General features: G+C 32.7%; 1 protein-coding gene across 1 annotated transcript; it reads left to right on the forward strand.

The window, feature by feature from the left end:
- Positions 1 to 9,343: 9,343 nt before the first annotated feature.
- Positions 9,344 to 14,286, forward strand: LOC112805421 (uncharacterized). Its single transcript, XM_072198132.1, has 3 exons — positions 9,344 to 9,353; positions 9,469 to 10,034; positions 11,158 to 14,286. Exons 1-3 carry the CDS (start codon positions 9,344 to 9,346, stop codon positions 13,726 to 13,728), a joined length of 3,147 nt encoding a protein of 1,048 aa, XP_072054233.1. The 3' UTR covers positions 13,729 to 14,286.
- Positions 14,287 to 19,878: the final 5,592 nt, after the last annotated feature.

Consider the following 19,878-nt stretch of genomic DNA (forward strand, 5'->3'; position numbering starts at 1 on the left):
GGCTAATTGGGGTGTTACAATGACGACATTGTAATTAATGTGAAAGTGGGTGTTAGACTACAATGGTTAGAGCATAGTTATCAGAACCGAACCGGTAATCAATCCGGTTATATGACCGGGTCACTGGGTTACTGGTTCAACCGGTGGGTCACTAATTCACCCAGTTAACCCGGTCATAATTAAAAAATATAAAATTATATAAATAAAATTAAAATAATGTCCTAAAACTTAAAATGCAAGTCTTTACAAACATTAATAATCTAATATCAAGTCTTAAACATAACTAATAATCTAAAAAAAAGATAATAAACTAGTTTTTAGTACAAAATATATTCTTAATTTAAATCAAGAGCAAGTGAAAGATAACACAATCATTAAATTAAGTCCAAGGGTGAGCTCAAAGTCGGCATTCAACATCTTCATAGGACAAATTTGGAGCTTGATCAACATTTTCCTCATTTTGATTTGCATCTATACCTTCCATAACATTATTATAAACTCTTTTAGTGGTAAGATCAGGGGTAAGAGTTGCTAATGATGATTGTTATTGAGATGGTGATGTTTCTGATGGTGTTTGAGATGAAGACAATTTTAAAATTCTAGCAAAAAAAACAAAAAATATTTTTAGTAACAATAGATTTACTTAAGTTAATTTTTAAACAACACAACAACCACCACCATTCCCCCAAAGTTCACTGACTTTGTAATTTAACAAAGTGAACAAACAACAACTCTAAAAAAATCTAGCAACAAACAACAACAGCTCTAAAAGACACAGCAACTCTACAACACAGCAACTCTAAAACACGATAACCAGTAACAAACAACAACACCAAAAAACTAAATGCAACATCAGCAGCCAGCAAATTCAAGTTCAACAATAATTCTAACTAAAGTAATAATCACCAGATTCAATAACAACTCTAAAAATCAAATACAATAGTAATAATCATCAGATTTAATAATAATACTAACTAAAATATGCTCAGCTTCAACAACTCTAAAATTCAATTACAACAGTCAACGGCAACCACCAGGTTCAGTATTCAACAATTCTAGATTTCTGGTGAAAGACCAGGGTCAAAAACTTGAAGGGAGCTCACCTGGATAACTGGTTCTCAGACTACGACTAAGAAGACGACCACCACCACCCGACTAACCCGAGGGAGCAGATGCAGAGATGTTGCTTGATTTCTGTCTTCTGTGAGCTTTCTACCGCTAATAAAGTGAACGCAGGGCAGGATTACGGGGCCGCGACGACGACGATGAGGTGAGGGGACGAGGTGAGAGACTGAAAGAGCGATGAGGTGAGGCCGTGACCGTGAGAGACCGAGAGTGACGAGGTGAGCGGAGAGGCGACGAAATAACAAGGTGAGGGGAGAGATGTTGGAGTGACGAGGTAAGGGCGAGGGTGAATGACTGCTGAGTGCCGACAACGAAGGAGCAAAGAGATCGGAGACGAGCGTTGGAGGGTTCCACACTTCCACTGGAATCATACTGATTTGATTTCTCAAATTAGGGAAATGGGGAGGGGGAATAGCCATTAGGGTTCGTCGAAAGGGGAGGGGGGATCTAAAGGCAAACGACGCTGTTTCTATTTGTTTTTTTAAAGGAAAAGCACGACCCGGACCGAGTTGAATTAACCGGCCGGGTCACCAGTTTTAACATAAACTCGTCGGGTCAAATCGGGTTTCACCGGGTTCCATACATAACTAGTTTGACGAGTGGTTCGACCTGGCCAGATGACCGAATGACTGGGTTTCCAGTCAAACCGGCTATGTTGAGCTGGTTTGATAACTATCGATTAGAGTTAGAGGAAGCTATGATATGTGCGGTTGAAATTGACAACAATAATAAAAATGAGGATGATTAATAGTAATTATTAAAAAAAAGGACAATAGCTTAATAGATTGAGGTTAAAGAATAATTTAAAATTTTAAAATAAATTTTTAGGATTTAAATAATTTTATCGGATTTTGTTAATTTTAATTTTATTATTTCATTATATTGTCAACGTTTAAAATTTGGTGAATTTTAGTATACAGAGCAAAAAGTCATACAGATTTAAAGATTTGCTTACACCACACTTTTTAAAGTCACACTTTAAACCGTAACTCTTCACAAAGAAAAGCGTCACCTAATGGAAAAAAGTAAATTAGAAGATTTAAGAGAAGAAATAATTAAGTTATCAAAATTAATAGATCAAAAATTAATGATTTTAACTAATGTTAACTGTAATGACACCGAATTCTTAAAATCAATACAAAATGATTTTTCTCAAAATCTTTATTTTACTATAAGTTTTATTGAAGGACTTCAAAAACCTGAAAAAACTTATTTTTCACACGGAATTTCTAAGAAATGTTACCATGGAAATGATTCCCCACATCTTTATCATACTTTTAACCCACAATTAAATTCTATAGTAGATATGCTTGAAGAAATATTAGTATCCATAAAATTTCAAAGAAATAAGGAAAAAGAGAATCCCAAAGAAGAAAAATTTCAAAATATAATCAACATAACAGATTTAAAAGTAAAACCACCACTAAAATTATGAATATTGAGGAAAAATTAGAAGAAGTTACAATGCTTTTTAAACAATTAAAAATGGCTCAAGAAAATAATATTATGGAACAAGGATTTCAAATAGAAGAAGAATTAGTAAATTCTGAAAATATAGAAAATGAAGAACACATCCTAGATTATTCAAGTGACGAAGAACCAGCAATTCCAATACAAGTAAAAAATGAAGCTGGAACATCTAAAGATAATCAATCTCAATTTAAATGGGAAACAGGTTTTGATAATTATGCTTTTAAAAAAGGGTTTATAAATAAAGATTCAAAATATATAAAAATACCATCAAAATACGTTCCTAAAATCCAGGAAATAGAAGGAGAAAGAATGCTTGATTTAGACTGTAAAAAGAATGAAAAAGAAATTTTCGAAAATTGGTTGAATTCCTTTTTATTAGAAGCTTTTACTAATCCAAAGCTTAGTGATTTGTCTGGAAGAGATATTTGAAATTACATAGGGTTTCATACTAAAGGAACTATAAGAGATTATATGACATCAATAGAAAACCAAATAATAGAAGATTTAGCAACAAAAATAACAGCTTATGATAAGATATTATATATAATGATGATTCTATATAAAGAATTTTTTGGAAAAAATATTATAGATCATAGACAAGAAGTCTATAATAAAGAGTATCAAGAAGCAAAAAATTATTTAGCTAATATTCAGATATATGATCTATGTAATGTGGAATCTTATATATGTGAATATAGAATACATTATTACAAATTAAAAGAAGAAGATAAAAATCATTATCTTAGTATGTATATAACAAAACTTCCATATCCTGCTAATGAATTTATAATGGAAAGATTTATAAGAGAAATAAATAGAGGGACAATTGAAAATAATTTTGGTGGAGCAACCTCTGCAATAAGAGAGGAAATAAAAGAACGTTGTATGCAAGAAGCGACTCAAAAAAGATTTGCAAATATAATTAGAATTTGCTGTCAGGATAATGAAGAGATACCTCAAAAATATGGTCTTAATAAAAACCTTCAAAGAAAAAGAAAATATCAATTTAGAAAAAGAAAATATTATCCAAACTGGAGAAAAAAGAGGTATTTTAGGAAGGAAAATAACAATAAAAATAAAAGACAAAAAAATAACTATTGCCCAAATAAAAAAGAAAATTGTAAGTGTTGGTATTGCCAAGAAGAAGGACACTATGCAAATGAATGTCCAAAAAAGAAGGATAAAAAGAATCTTACTAAACAAATAGAAATTGCTAAGTCTTGTTTCATGGAACCATTAGAGGAATCTGATGATAACTTAGACTATATTTTTTAATATGTCTCAGAAACAGACTCAGAGATTGAGTAATAATACCACATTTATTACTATAAAAATAACAGAAAAGTTTATAAATGCTTTCATAGATTCTGGAGCAACACAATGCTTTGCTAGTTCAAATATAAAACTTGATTGGAAAAAATTAAAGAAACCATTAAGAGTTAGAATAGCTGACAAATCAATACATAAAATTGACCAAAAAGCAGAGATGGCTGAAATTTTTATTCAAAATTATAGGTTCATTGTTCCATCTATATATATGTTAGATTCTGGAATGGATTTTATCATAGGAAATAACTTTTTAAAGCTATATCATCCATTCATTCAAGAATTAACATATATAGTTTTAAAAGCTCCACACGATTCTTCAATAAATAAAAAATCGAAACGTATAAAAATACCAACCACTACTATAGATAAGATTCTAAAATTTAAAATATTTTCTATATTAGAGACATGTTATTTAAATTTATACTTTCAGATAAAAATTCCAAAAAATAATCTTGAAACAAAGATAGAAGAACTTCTGGATGAAATTTGTGCTGAAAATCCTTTAGATATTAAAAATACAAATAACGAATTAGTAAGCATTAAATTAAAAGACCCTAAAAAAGAGATAAATGTTCCAAATAAAATTTCCTATTCCGCAAGAGATAGAGAAGAGTTCTCATTAGAATGTAGAGATCTTTTGAAAAAAGGAATTATAAGATTAAGTAAAAGTCCTCATGCGGCTCCAGCCTTTTATGTCGAAAACAATAATGAAATTAAAAGGGGAAAATGAAGAATGGTTATTAACTATAAGAAGATGAATGAAGCAACTATTGGTGATGCTCATAAACTTCCAAGAAAAGATTCTATTTTAGAAAAAAATCAAAGGAGCAACTTGGTTTTCATCTCTTGATGCAAAATCAGGATATTGGCAACTTCGTTTAGACGAAGAAACAAAGAAATTAACTGCTTTTACTTGCCCAACAAAAGAATCAACAAGTGTGTTGCTCTATGAATGGAATGTATTACCATTCGGATTAAAACAAGCCCCATGTATTTATCAAAGATTTATGGAAGAAAATCTAAAAGAGTTAAATGAATTTGTTTTAGTGTACATTGATGATATACTAGTTTTTACAAAACAAGATAAGGAAGATCATCTTCAAAAATTATTAATAGTTTTAGAAAGATGTAAAGAAAAAGGATTAGTTCTTAGCAAAAAGAAAGCAAGAATAGCAAAACAAGAAATAGAGTTTCTTGGATTAATTCTATCCACCCAAGGAAAGCTAAAACTTCAACCAAATGTTCTAGAAAAGGTAAATTTATTTCCTAATAAAATAGAAGATAGAAAATAATTACAAAGATTTTTGGAGTGTATAAATTATATTTCTGATCAAGGATTTTTAAAGAATATAACAGAATACACTAAAAGCTTATTTCCAAAAATAAGTACTAAAAAAGAATGGAAATGGGATGAAAAAGATAGTATGCAATTTCAAAAAATTAAAGAATTATGTGAAAAACTTCAGGAACTTTATATTCCAGAAGAAAATGACTACTTAATAGTAGAAACAGATGCCTCAGACATAACCTGGTCAGGATGTCTAAAAGCTAAGAAAGCTATAAAAAGCTTGGAACAAGAAAAAGAATCACTAGATTCTAAATATTCCCCAAAGGAATTACTTTGCAGGTATATTTCAGGGACTTTTACTCCAACAGAACAGAGATATACCACTCATGAAAAGGAAACTCTAGCAGCAATTAAATCTCTTAAGAAATGGAAAATTGATTTACTACCCAGAGAATTTACATTAAGGACAGATTCAAGCTGCCTAACAGGTTTTATACGATATAATTTAAAAATTGATTATAATCATGGACGATTGGTAAGATGGCAATTATTTTTGTTATAATATCCAATAAAAATTGAATATATTAAGGGTGACAAAAATGTTATTGCAGATACATTAACGAGAGAATGGAGTTCGTCTACAACGCATTAGATCAAGAAATTCAAAAATATGAACAAGAACTCGAAAAATGCAAGCATTGTCAGCAAATAAGGACACAGATCCAATCCCTTAAGAAGGCCATTGAAGCAATGAAATCAACACAACAAGCGAAACCAACAGAGTTCAGCCAGCTAAGCGTGGTGGACAAATCAGGTGAAGAAAAAATTTCAGAAAATAAAACAATTGCTGAAATCATTAAAAAATCCACCCAAGATAAAAAATATTATGTAATTTATAATGGCCCCATGAAAGGAGTATATGATGCCTGGGAAAAAGCAGCACCATTCACACACCAATCAAGGATAATTCATAAAGGAGGGTTTCTAACACTGGAAGAGGCAAAGGAATCCTTCAGGGAATATGAAGCTCTCCATCCAGAGCAAACCCTAAAAAGAGTAGATAAAGCTCCAATTCAAACCCAGAGAACAGGGATAATAAGAAACATTCTTACAAGGGCTGAAATCAAGGAAAAGAAAAGGGTCTGTAGATCAAATCTCAGAGAAACCCTTAACATAGTCCTGAATTGGACTGAAGAAAAAAGGGCAATTTTGGGATATTATCCTATTGCCAAAGAACAGCTAACAAAACTGGTTATATTTCCAGATGCTTTCCCATCGGATACCTATCAGTTTTTCCAGTATGGATTAATTGATACAATTTTAATTTTTAATGATCTAAAAATTATTAGTGAGTTTCCTGCAGGATTTGTTGATGCAGTAAAGAGATTTAAAAATATGATTGACAATGTAAATCCAAGGGATATATCCCTAAAATTTACAAACAGTCAACCTATTTTTAATGAAGAAGAAGAATGCTTGGTTCCAGCACACCAAGTAATATTCATGTCCGTCTTTCTAGGAAATTTTCAACCAATTGATCAGATTCAAGACTTAACAATTTACAGTCATGAAGGAAGACTAGCCAGCACACTAGCAAGGGTCTTCGAAAGAACTCAAAAGATAACAAGGGAGTCTCACACAAGAATCAATTATAAAAGTAGAAATACTCTGCTTGTGTCTAGTAAAAGAAATGAAATTGAAGAAAGAGAGATGAGACTCTTGGTAGAGTTTGAATCTGCATTCTACAATCTATCCGGGCTCTTAGAAAAACTCCCTGAAGGGATAAAAAAGAATCTCTGCTATTTGATAAAAAACAGAGAAGACCACAAGTGCCAGCTGTGTGTCTCAGAAATATCTGAAGAAAGCAATAATGAAATAGAATCCACCCACATGATAAAAGAAGAAGACAGCTCATCCACTCACATAAAAGAAGAGGACAGCGCGTCTGAAGCATCTCTCGACATTATTGCATAATGACGTAAGCGCTTAGGTCATAGAGCACCAACAATGTAGCTAGTGCAAGATAATAAACAATGACGTAAGCAATGACGTCATAAGAAGGGTAAGGATGGGAATTGTCCATCAGACCCAACCATTATAAATAGATTGCTTAGGAAATTGTAGAAGGCATCAAACAATAGAAAGCAGGAGGCTAAGAGTACTCATATGCTAGGAGAGTAAGGAGGAAGCTGCCGAGGCGATTCTATAGTTTGAAGAAGAATTCCCTTAGGGAAAACCAATTCTAAACTCCCCTCTGGAGTTAGTATCTACAATCTCCCCTCTGGAGATAAAAACATCTTATGTAAAATATACTAAATAAAGAAAGTTTTTCTCCAGAAAGGTACGCCTTTATCCTAATCTCTTAGTTATGAATTATTTAAAAAGCTTAGAATTAACAGAAGAATCTGATTGTTATAGATTAACTGCTTTATTAGATAATGAAAAATAGGCTGTTCTAAAAACAGAATTAAATCTCAAATCAAATGAAAATTTTAATAAACAAAATCTTTTAAAAGAAGTTTTTAATAGAAAAAATATAATATACTATGGAAAAATTCAACTTGAAGCCCCTATAAAGATAAAATCCGCCAATGGAGAATTTGAAATAGCTTTGATAAATGATGAAGAATTAGGTAAACAGATTGAAAAAAAATTAAGGATCAACAAAAAAGATCTAAAATTGGATGGATTCATATTAGTACTATACAAGTCTTAATCAAATCTACATATATGAAAGGAATTAATTCACTAATAAGCTTAGCAATCTGTGATAAAAGAATTACTGATAACCCAATAGATCAAATAATTGGAATTGTTCATGGAAACTTGGCAAACGTAAATGTTAAATTCAATGCCCATCTTGGATATGCTATACCTTTATCAACTGAAAATCTTGGAAGATCTATAAGTTTGGCTTATAAATTTCACAGAAAGAATCTAATGGAACAAGACGATGAACCATTTTCAATTACATATGCAATAAATTATGCTTTAACAAATAGCCATCATAGTATAATATTTAAAAACAGAGAAAGAATTTATGTCGATGAATTATTTTAGAAAATTGTAAAGACATAAATACCAAAATATAAAGCTATTGAAAACCCAGTTCTTTTACTAAAAGAACCATCAGAAAAATTAGTTTCATCGAATTTTCAAATAAGAGAATCCAAAATTAATAGCCCTTTAAGTTTATCTAAGTTAAAGATTAAAGAAGAAAATTCTGAAATAAAAGAATTAACAAAAAAGGTCAAAAAATTAAATGAAACCCTAAACACTAAGTTATGACAATAAATAAAGAGAAAATATATGTAACCTATCAAGATAAGAAACAAGAGCTCTTTGAAAAAGAAAATCGGTTGAATTATTTTGAAATAAATCAAAGAGCATTTGAAGCTCTAAAAATAATCTATGACAAATTGAAAGGGGAAGTTGAAGAGTTAGAAAAATTAATAGAATCTCTAGAAAATAGTGATGAATTGATGATAGAATTTGCAGAAATTCTAAGATAAATAATGAAGTATACAAAGATTGAAAAACCAGAAAACAAAATAAAAAGAAAAAGGGCAAAAAAATTAAAAAGTAAAATAAAGGAATATAAAAGGAAATTAAATAATCTTCAGTTCGAAATTAATGACCTTATAATAAAAAGGATAGAAATAAGAACAAATATAAATAAGTTGGAGCTAAACTTAAAAAATTTATAAATGCCTGGAACACCATGTTATGATCTAAAAGAATTAAAGCTGTTGAAAGAAAAAATGGAAAATGAAGTTGAAAAATTAAAAAGATATTTAGAAACAACAGAAAGTATAGAAATAAAAGAAGTTTTTGAGGATTTGAAAAATTATATTAAAGAAAAAGACAAACAGATAAAAGATTTTATATACAATAATCCATGCAAAAAAGAATATTATAAACTAAAACAAGATTGAAAAACTATAAAAATGAAATCAGAATTAGTAATAGTAGAAATGGTCAATACATTTGATTATGAAATTACAAATTATAAAGTATCACCAACTAAATCTATACAAATTATAAACTTATTTGAAACAAAATATGAAGAGTTAATAGAAATTTTGAAAAAGAAATTACATTATAAAAATTGATATCAGAGCTAAGTTAATGATTAAGGGTAATACTTTTTCTTTAAACAATACTTTTAGTGATATATTTTTAAATCATAAAAAGACAAAAATTTGTATACATCCATCTGTACACCAGATGGACCCTTAAAATTTTCTTTGTAGTTTGTACAAATAATAGTTTATTGTTGAAAAAAAACAGAAAAGAAAAGAAAACCCCTAGTTCTGAAGTTATCTACCCTCACCCCCACTCTAATTCTCTCTCACTCTCACAAGCGGCACACCACCCTAGCTCTGAAGCTACCCACCCCAGCCCCATCTCTCTCTCTCTCTCGGTTCACCGTCACCACCGCACGCTCGCCGCCGGCTGCTCGCGTCTCGCTGCGCCTCCCTCCGCCAGTGAGTGCTCGAGCTGTCCGTGTTTGTTGCTGCTCGTCGTCCGTGGTTGTTGCTGCCTGCACTGCAGCGCCCGTGGTTGTCTCTGCTCGATTCTGCCTCTCAATCTCACTGGAGTCTCGTCTCAGTCACATTGCTGCCATCTCGTCGTTCGTCTGTCTCGGCGCCGGCGTCTCAACGTCTCGCGGCCATCCCTGGGCTCCTCTTCGCCGGCGGCAGAAGCAACTCGTTGGGTTGTCGCTTGCTTCGTCGCCTTCCTTGGGGTCGTCGTTGCTCGTCGTCTTCTGTTTTCGGATCCTCGCCCTCGCCGAGTCGCCGTGGACCGTGGAACGTTGGTGAGTCCCTGCATCATCGCTTACCCTGTTCTCTCTTTTCCAGATTTCCCCGTCTCCCTGTATTTTTCCATGTCGCTGAATTGCTAATCAATTAATTTGCTTTGTTGCTGTAAATCGTGACTGAACTAGGATTTGTTGAATTTGTTGCTGAAACAGCTAATATTTTGTTGTTGATGAAAATCATCAGAGTTGAATTTGTTGCTGACTTGCTCAAATAATCACTTAGCCAATTTTTTTGGCTGTAAATCATCTTTGGAGTTAAATTTTTTGTTGTTGAAGATTATCAATGAGCTGAATTTGTTGCCGTAAGAATAGATTTGATTCTTACATAGGCAGTATTGATTTGGTATGATTAGTTGAATTTAGTTTTTTTTTGAGTTTGTTAATCATTAATTTATTGATTTATATTTCTGTTTTTTTTCCTCAGAATTTTTATACTTGATTGTTATTAATGTGTTTGTGAAGACATGCTTTTGAATTTTTAATTTTAAGCTTCTTTTTTTTGTAATTTTATATTTATATTTAGTTGTGACCGGGTCAACCAGTTCAACCAATAATTCACTGGTTGACCCAGTTGTGTGATTGGGTCAATTCCCAGTTCGGTTTTGATAACTATGCTTTTAATTATTGATGATGATTCAGTTTGCTAATCCCATCAACAACCATGCATATATAAGGTCATTTTCCGAAGCAGGCAGCACTTTTTACCTGAATGTGTTGCTTGATATTTAAGAGTTTAGGTGAAATGTAAATTGGACGAAAGGGCTCCACATGCTGTTTGCTATTTATATTTAGTTTATGCATGTAAGAATGAGGGTAAAGTTGGTCTGAATGATTGAATTAGGAGTGAGTGCCCTGTTTTGTAGTTTATTTATTCTTTGTGCCCTGTATGAGTGAGCATGGGATATGGAATTCGCCCATTTTAAACCAAGCTATGATCGTTGACCAAGATTTGTTATGTTGTTTTGTTGGAAACTTTTCTTTTTCGTTTTATTTTAATTTGTATGTTGGAGATTTAATGTCTATGTTATTATGTTGAATGTTGTTTTGCCACCAATATGTTTCACTGTTTAACTGCTTGTGGTTTGAAGTTTGAACATGACTATGAGTTTTGTTAGAGCAGTTCCAACTCCACAATACTGTCACACGGTTCTTCTCCAACTGTGGCCGCAAAAACCTTCGTGTTAAAATCTCCGTTCTCAGCAACCACTTCTACAACATACATGCTCTCACTTGTACGCTTCAACTTCACAACTCTGTCGATAAACCCTTGTGCCCGCATGGTTGGAGAGTTCTTCTATCATTTCCCCTGATTCTACTCCCATACCTCGATGTGAACCCTTCAAGGTTCGTTCGAATTCATATCTCCATTAGTCTGTGCTTGTTATTATTTTATTTTCTTGTTCCGGGCTGTTCTGTATTTCCTTGGTGGCGAGAGTTGGGTTCTGATGGGTGTATGTTGATGTCGTTAACATGTTTAAATGGATGTATTTTTCTCCGAAGCAAACTGCACCCCGGACAGCGATGTTTATCGAGGTTGTATAATTCTGCATCCGGGGCATTGATGTTGGAAGACCAAGTGTTTGATGAAAGTCCAAAATTTGAGCCCAATGCTGTGGTGGATTTTGGGGTAACCCGGTCAGTTCCCCGTGTTCCCACAACAGGGAGCGAATTGTTTCCTTTAGTGGGTAAGGTGTTTAAGTCCTTGAATTTTAGGGTTGCGAGGGAAAAAAGGTTTGGGAGTTGGGTTGAGAGCCATGGGTTTTCTCATTCAATCAACTGTTTTAGGATTATCATTCACATATTTGCTCTGGCGGAGATGCGTTTGGAGGTGTTTACTTTGCTTAGGGATATTGTTGAGTTCTGCAATGAGTCTGAGTACGACGCATTTGAATTGTTTTCGGCTTTGCTAGATTCACCCCACCATTTGGAAAGATCAGCTATCGTGTTTGATGTGCTCATGAAAGTATTTGCATCAAATTCTATGCTTGAAAATGCTGTCAATGTGTTTGTGAATGCTAAGCATGTTGGGCTTGAAAGTGATATAATGTCTTGCAATTTCTTGCTGAAATGCTTGGTTGAAACAAATAGAGTGGATTTTGTGAGGCTATTTTTTGAAGCATTGAAAGACTATGGTCCATCACCAAATATCTACACCTATACAATTATGATGAACTTTTATTGTAGAGGTGGTCCTGGGTGGGATGTAAATATTAGACGGGCTACCGAGATTTTAGGAAAAATATATAGTAGCGGGCAAAGGCCAACTGTTGTGACATATAGATCTTATATTCATGGACTTTGTAAAGTTGGTTCTCTTGATGTTGCCTTCAAGTTAATTTGTAATTTGTCGTATAGAAACAAGCCTCTCAATAGCCATTGTTTTAATGCTATAATTCGTGGTTTCTGTATAAGAGGTGCAGTTCAGAAAGCTTTTGAGGTTCTAGAAAAAATGAAGATCTCTGGAGTAGTGCCTGATGCTTATAGCTACAGCATTTTAATTGATGCACTCTGCAAGGAAGGCGATGTAGAGAAAAGTCGCGACTTGATGGAGGAAATGGAACGCTACCAAATAAAACCATCTGTTGTTATCTACACTTCCCTCATTCATGGTCTTTGCAAAAGTGGGCTGATGGAACGTGCAAAAGATTTTTTCAATCGAATTGGTGCTTCTGGTTGTGAATATGATCAAACTGTGTATAAAACTTTAATAGATGGATTTTGTATGGATGGCGATAAGAATTCAGCCACCAAGCTTTTGCAGGAGATGATTATAAATAATTTGGTTCATACTACTTCTGGTTTCCGCTTTCTAATTAGAGGATTCTACAAACTGGGACACTATGATAAGGCATTTGAAGCTTTTAATATCATGCTTCGACGCGGTATCTCGCCAGATACCATCACTTGCAATTATGTTCTTAATGGATATTGTAGGGATGGACGCTTGGAAGAAGCATTAAAACTGTTGGAGGAATTATCAGATCATGGTATTACCCTGAACTCACATTCATATAATGCAATAATGTACAGGCTTTGCAAAGAAAGTTATCCAGAAAGGGCATTGGAGCTCTTGCCAAGAATGCTCAAAAGGAATACAGTTCCCGGAGTTGTTAATTATAGTACTCTTATATCAGGCTTTTTCAAACAGTTGAATTTTAGAAAGTCTGTGATGTTATTCACAAGAATGGTAAAGGTAGGGATCGCTTTCAACAACATCACATACACGATTCTTATTAACATATATTGCCGTAGTGGTAAAATGCATCTAGCTAATGACACTTTTAATAAAATGAAAGAAAGAGGTTTGTGTCTGGATGTGATTACATATACATCTTTAATAGCTGGCTTTTCTGATGCTGGAGAATTGAATAAGGCCGGGGTAATATTTGAGGAAATGTCGAGGGAGGGCTGTCGGCCAAATGTAATTACATATACTTGTTTGATTGATGGATGTTGCAAGTCAAACCAAATAGATTTGGCCTCCAAGCTGTTTTTTAAAATGAACAAAGATGCAGTTAAACCCGATGTTGTAACTTATACTGTGCTGATTGCTTGGTATTGTATGCATGGACGGACAGCTGAGGCACATAGCCTATATCGCGAAATGACGGGAAAGGGTATCTTTCCGGATGATAAATTCATCAGGATCTGTCGATTTGATCTGAATACTGGCACAACACATGAAAGTTAGGAGGTTGTACAAAGATTTCTATGATATCCAGCCGGTATGTGTTTTGACATAATTCTACTTGTAGTTGTAGTTGACATCCCGATAGTGGACATCCCGAATATTAATGCCAGTTTAATAAACTTTCCTGCTAACTGCTATTTGGTGTAACCCATTTAAAATAGGGATTTGGATTCTCTAAATTTTGAATTTCACCTTAAAGAGTAAAATTTGATTTTTTATTATTTATTTCATAGGTAGGACCAAGAAAAAATATGAGAGAGAAACCATTTAAGGGTGATAGATCAAACTTTACTCTTTAAAGTGAAATTCAAAATTTAGAGGATCCAAAAATAGCTGTATCTCTCTTCTAGATCCATTTTATTTTGTGGTTATTTATCATTATTGTACTGATACATCTAATTGCCCCACTTGCTCACAAATGTAATATGTATTCTTTGACTAACATTTCAACAACCATCTGAGATTTATTTTGGTAGAGATCATAACAATATCGTTGGTTGGTATTTAGTACATATTCTGTAACAAAATCAATCAAATTAAGATACATTGTTTATTATACATCTGAGTACTAATGTTTAATTTTAGATAAAAAATTATAATACACCGATATATTCTTTAATTAAACCAAGGTTGCGAGAACCGAACCGGTGAAGTCACTAGTTCAATAGTTCACTGGTTCGATCGGAGTTTAACCGGTTTAATTAAATATTAAATAAAATTATTAAAAAACCTAAAAATAATTTTAAATAATAAAATTTTACATAATAAATTATCCATAACTTAATATTAAAGGTTTACAAACAACTTCAAACATCAAAGTTTATAACTAAACAAAAGAAACTCATAATGACAAATCCATAATGTTCTACATTCAAAAGAAACAATTACTAGCAAGTTTTCGACTAATTAAAGGTGCAACTCATTAAAAATCATAATCAATTAAGTGTTCCAATATTTCCATCATAAACAGGTAATTCAAAAACCAAATAACAAAACCAACCTCAGAAAACCATGAACAGCAACCGCAACAAACAAATAAATCATGAACAAGTCACCAAAAAAATAAATAATGAACAAATAACTTTAGAAAATCAAAAATCAAAATCATGAATCCAACAAACAAATAAATCATGAACAGATAACAAATAAATCATTAAGTGTTCCAATTGACACAAGGAATGGTGATGAAGACACGCGAAAGTTAGTTAGAACTTCAATCAGCAAGTTGGTGAAGTTTGTTATGCAGCACGTTTCCCTTTCTCCTTCTATTATTTCTGTTATGCTGAGCTATAAATTCTGTTAGCAACTGACTAACCACACTCCCCTGCACTTCCTTGTATATAAACCAACCCTTATATCATATTGAAATAATACACAAGAATCACCGTCTTTCCTTGTTCTTCTCCTCTCTGGTCTCACTCACACTTACAGCACCAGCTCCTTGCCTGAATCACAAGCTTATGATACCTTTCACCAATATCTTGAACAACATTATCTTGTGGCTGTGGATTACTTTGTGATTGTTCCAACTGTAACAATCAGAAAATCAAAAACAAAAAACAACCTCAGAAAACCATAAACAAATAAATAACATCAGAAAATAAAAAATCATGAATCCAAAATAACTTCAGAAAACTATGAATTCAGCAACCAGAATCATGAAGTAGCAAACAAATAAATCATGAACAAATAACCTCAGAAAATCAAAAATCAAAATCATGAATCCAGCAAACAAATAAATCATGAACAGATAACAAATAAATCAAAATCTTGAATCTAGCAAACAAATAAATCAGGAAATCATGCACAGAAAATCAGAAGGCAGCGAGGAGGAATAAGTGAATAACAGAGTATTACTTACTGGCGGCGAGTAACGGCGACGAAAGAGGAGGCGAGCTCGGCAACGAAAGAGAAGGAGCTCGGCGATGACAAGGACGCGGAGGTGGCTGTGGTGGTCAAACCCATCGTTGCTGTGGTTGCAGGACGCAGTGGCGATGGCGGTGGGCTGATCGATTGGTGGTGGTGGCTATGCGACTGCGAAGAGAGGAGAGATGAGTTGCTGCGATGGTTCGCACTTCGCAGAGAAGAGAGGAGAGCTGAGTTGCTGTTGATTCCTCTTCTGGGTGATTAGGGTTCAGCTTCGTTTAGCCTTTCTTTTCTTTCTTCTTTTTTTAAAGAGATAAAACGACGTCGTTTAGAGGTTTTACTTTTAAACCAAAAACCTGCTAAAAAATCGGACGGTTTTATCAGTTCATCGGTTAACCACCGATTCGACCGATTTTTTTATTGATTTTTACCAAGTGATTTCTAGCCTTACTCGGATCGATTAGGTGACCGGTTTTCGGTTAATCTGGTTAAACCGGCCGATCCGGTTCGATTTTCAAAACCATGAATTAAACAATACATCAAACAATATAGGAGTTATAAAATTAACGATATAAAACATCAAAATTGAAGTTTGGTGTCCAACTTTTTTAGACATTATTCATCCTTAAAAAATTTATTATATAAATTAAATTTAATAGTCAAAATAATAATAATAATAATATTTTAATATTCCATCTCCATCATACAATATAATATATAATGTAATATATAATATTTATATATTTATATTTATTTAATAAATAAGATTATGAATTCAATTATAAATACTTAAAAAAATAAAATAAAAAACATATTCATAAGATTAATAATAACAAATACAATAAGGAGAAAAAAATATAGATCTCTTATTTCTTGTTGTGTATTTTTAAATTTAGGTGAATAGATATATATTACAAAGTAACAATTATGAAATAAAAATAAATTTATTATTCTAACTTATAAAAAAAATTTAATGGGTACTCTTCAACTCATGTTTTTATTATTATACACTTACTACGAAAAAATGTATTCATATTTTAAATTAATGTAGAGTTTGAGTTAAAGAATTAGAAATGAAAGAATATGCATTTGTATTTTTATATTAAAAAATAAATAAAATTTCTTCATACTTTAGTTTAGTTTTTTTTTAATTTTATTTATGTTCTCATATTTTAGAATTTTTGGTAATGATATATATTTTTTAACATCTAAAAATAAAATCAGGATATATCTCACTTCAATACAAATATAACATCTCACTTCAATACAAATATAACGGTTAAAAAAGAATACAAAGATGTTTATATTTTATGTGCTCAAGGATTAATGTACCACAATATAGGAAGATTTCATCCGAATCAAGGGACGTGGCCACGCTTCTTGCAGCTGTATATATACGATACTGAGCACGAGTTACAAAATAGGATGTTGGAGAACACACAATTGCATGAAAGTTTGGTTTTTAAGATACAACAATTGTTGCACCGATATAATTCTTTTATCCATGTATTTCGCCAGCTTGCACAATGACTAGATGTATAAGAGTGTAGCTTGGTGATTAGAGAGCAACCTGCTAATCAACCACAATACAGTCTCCCAACTGCTTCACAAGTAGCAGCCATAATAGTCGGTGATGACATTGAAACAATGGTGGGTGGATGAGATATTAAGGTTCAAACTCATGCTGGTAACCTCAGAAGGATTTAGGAATTTGTTGGCTATTATGATCCACTACAATATCCTCTTCTTTTTCCATTTGGAACGTATGGATGGGATATGAATACTCGAACTCAAAGTAGGAACAAAGTATCTTGTCGGACATATTATAGCTATATGCTCCAGGTAAAAACTCATATTTGCTACATAATTTATAGACTTCCTTAGATGATAGTTTGAATCAATACATCATTTCATAATTTCTAATCATTTTTTAATATCTTCAAAATTCGTAGATCTGCCCGATGATCACTCAACAGTTTTGCAAGCAGGACGACTTCTTTAACAATATGTTGTTGACAACTATGTGAAAATAGAAATAGGCAAGTTAACATGGGTTCGATAAAGACAACAGAAATTTCAAGCTAAACTATATCAAAGCATATGATGCGTGAGCATCTTTCCTACCTTTTCCTAGTGAATTTGCATTTAATTTGTTGAGTTTAATCAAGAATTAATTATCTTTTAGCTACTATGGATGCTACTTTGAGTCGTGTGAAATTCTGTTTATTTTAGGTAGCATTCGGATGGATTTGATAGAGTTTCCGCAGAAAAAGAGAAGAAGGCGAATGATGTTGTCAACCCTGACCTCTCTGCACTCAAACCTGAATAACTCAAGTTACAGAGGTCCAATTGACGTGATTCTAGTGGCATTGGAAAGCTAACTTCCAGAGCTTTCCAAAGATATATAATAGTCCATACTTCTTCTCCATCAATTCGGCCAAGGCTGCGCCTAAGCGTGGATTATTAAGGAATCAAGTGGTCCCCAACTCTCCAGGAAGCAAGCACGCAATCTCCTATTAATTCTGATTTAAACTTTATTTTATTTAAAAATAGGAAAAGATATTATTTAGTTTTAGGAAATATATTTTACATTAATTAGGATTAGATATAAAAGGAAAAAGAATCTCCTCTCTTCTCTTCTATTTCATTTTGCACTTTACAGTTTACCTGAATTCTTATTTTCTCTCTGCACCATGAGCAACTAACCTCCATTGTTAAGGTTAGGAGTTCTATCTATTGTATGGATTGATACTATTATTTTTCTATTTTAATTCTGTACTGATTTATAATTCAAGAATTGTTTTCGTTCTTTATTTTATGAATTTGGGTGGAACAGAAGTATGACCCCTGTTCTAATTGAGTTCTTATATAACTTGAAAAAGCTCTTTACTTGAACAACAGTTTGAAAATATATTTTCCTAAATTTCTAATTATCTGGATTTAACAGGATACGTGATATATAATCCTCTTATATTTGGGTAATTAGGATTTTTGTGGCATATAAACTAGAATTAAGCTTCACCCTCTAATTGGAATTAAGTGTCCAAGAAATTGGCGGTTGATGAATTTTAGAGGAGACTAAAAAGGTTTAAGGAATTAGGGTTTAGTCACATATAGTTTGCCATGAATTAAATCTTGCATGATTAAAATAGTTAGTAAGAAAAGTCAATCCGGAAAATAGATATTTCTGATGCCTTAATTGTTTTCTCTATATATATTTCACCTCAATTTATTGCTTGTTTTCTGATTCTCTGAATTACTGTTTAATGCTTTTGAACACTTAAACATTATTTTTTGCTTGTCTAACTAAGTAAATCACTTAACCATTGTTGCTTAATCCATCAATTCTCGTGGGATCGACCCTCACTCACCGGAGGTATTACTTGATACGACCCGGTACGCTTGCCAGATAGTTTGTGGGTTATAAATTCCGCACCAGCATACAAGATGCTTTGCACACAGGAGAGACTAATGTTGGTAAATATTTTTCGATTTAATAGCTACACGATTGATCATTACGAGTTCCTGAAGTTAAAATTTCAAACTAATAATACTTTTCTCTATAATTTGTTTTAGAAAATGTTGGCAGAAGAACAATATTATCATCGTCGTTCGTGGACAATCGTCGAGACATGACCCAACGGTATGAGGATGGAATGACTATTGTTCTTAAAGAAGGCAAACCGGATATTTTTCTTACTATCACATGCAATCTATCATGGTCAGAAATAGCTTCAGAACTCAGCCCTACTCAAACTTCATAGGATCGTCCGGATCTAACAACTAGGATTTTCAAAGCCAAATTCGAACAATTAAAGGAGGATGTTATTTTCAAGGGTGTATTGAGAAAGGTGAAAAGTTATATTTATGTCACTGAATTTCAAAAAAGAGGATTGACACACGTACATATGTTGCTAATCTTAGAAAACAATGACAAGTTGAGTGATCTTGACCAATATGATAGTTTCTTCCGAGCGAAAATACCATGTAAACAAGCAGAACCACACTTACATGAGGCAATGCTAAAGCATATGGTCCATGGTCCTTGCGAAACACTTAATCAATCTTCACTATGCATGAAAAATGGTCAATGTAAATGCAACTACCCAAAAGAGTTTGTAGCAGAGACACAACGAGGTGATAACTTATCCTCAATATAGGAGGAGATTTGATGCTCCAATCCCTATAAACCAAAATATCATATAAATAAAGCTATGTTAATTTTGAAATGATAAAAAAATACTTATCTGACAAATTTAAAGGGTGAATGGTATATTAACACCA

This window comes from Arachis hypogaea, chromosome 6 (genome assembly GCF_003086295.3).
Source record: "Arachis hypogaea cultivar Tifrunner chromosome 6, arahy.Tifrunner.gnm2.J5K5, whole genome shotgun sequence".
Classification (NCBI taxonomy): domain Eukaryota; kingdom Viridiplantae; phylum Streptophyta; class Magnoliopsida; order Fabales; family Fabaceae; genus Arachis; species Arachis hypogaea.

Bases quoted from the DNA above. Each gene is read 5' to 3' on its own strand.
- LOC112805421 (XM_072198132.1), top strand. The intron at 10,035-11,157 runs GTGAGTCCCTGC...TTGTTAGAGCAG, and splicing joins CCGTGGACCGTGGAACGTTG to TTCCAACTCCACAATACTGT.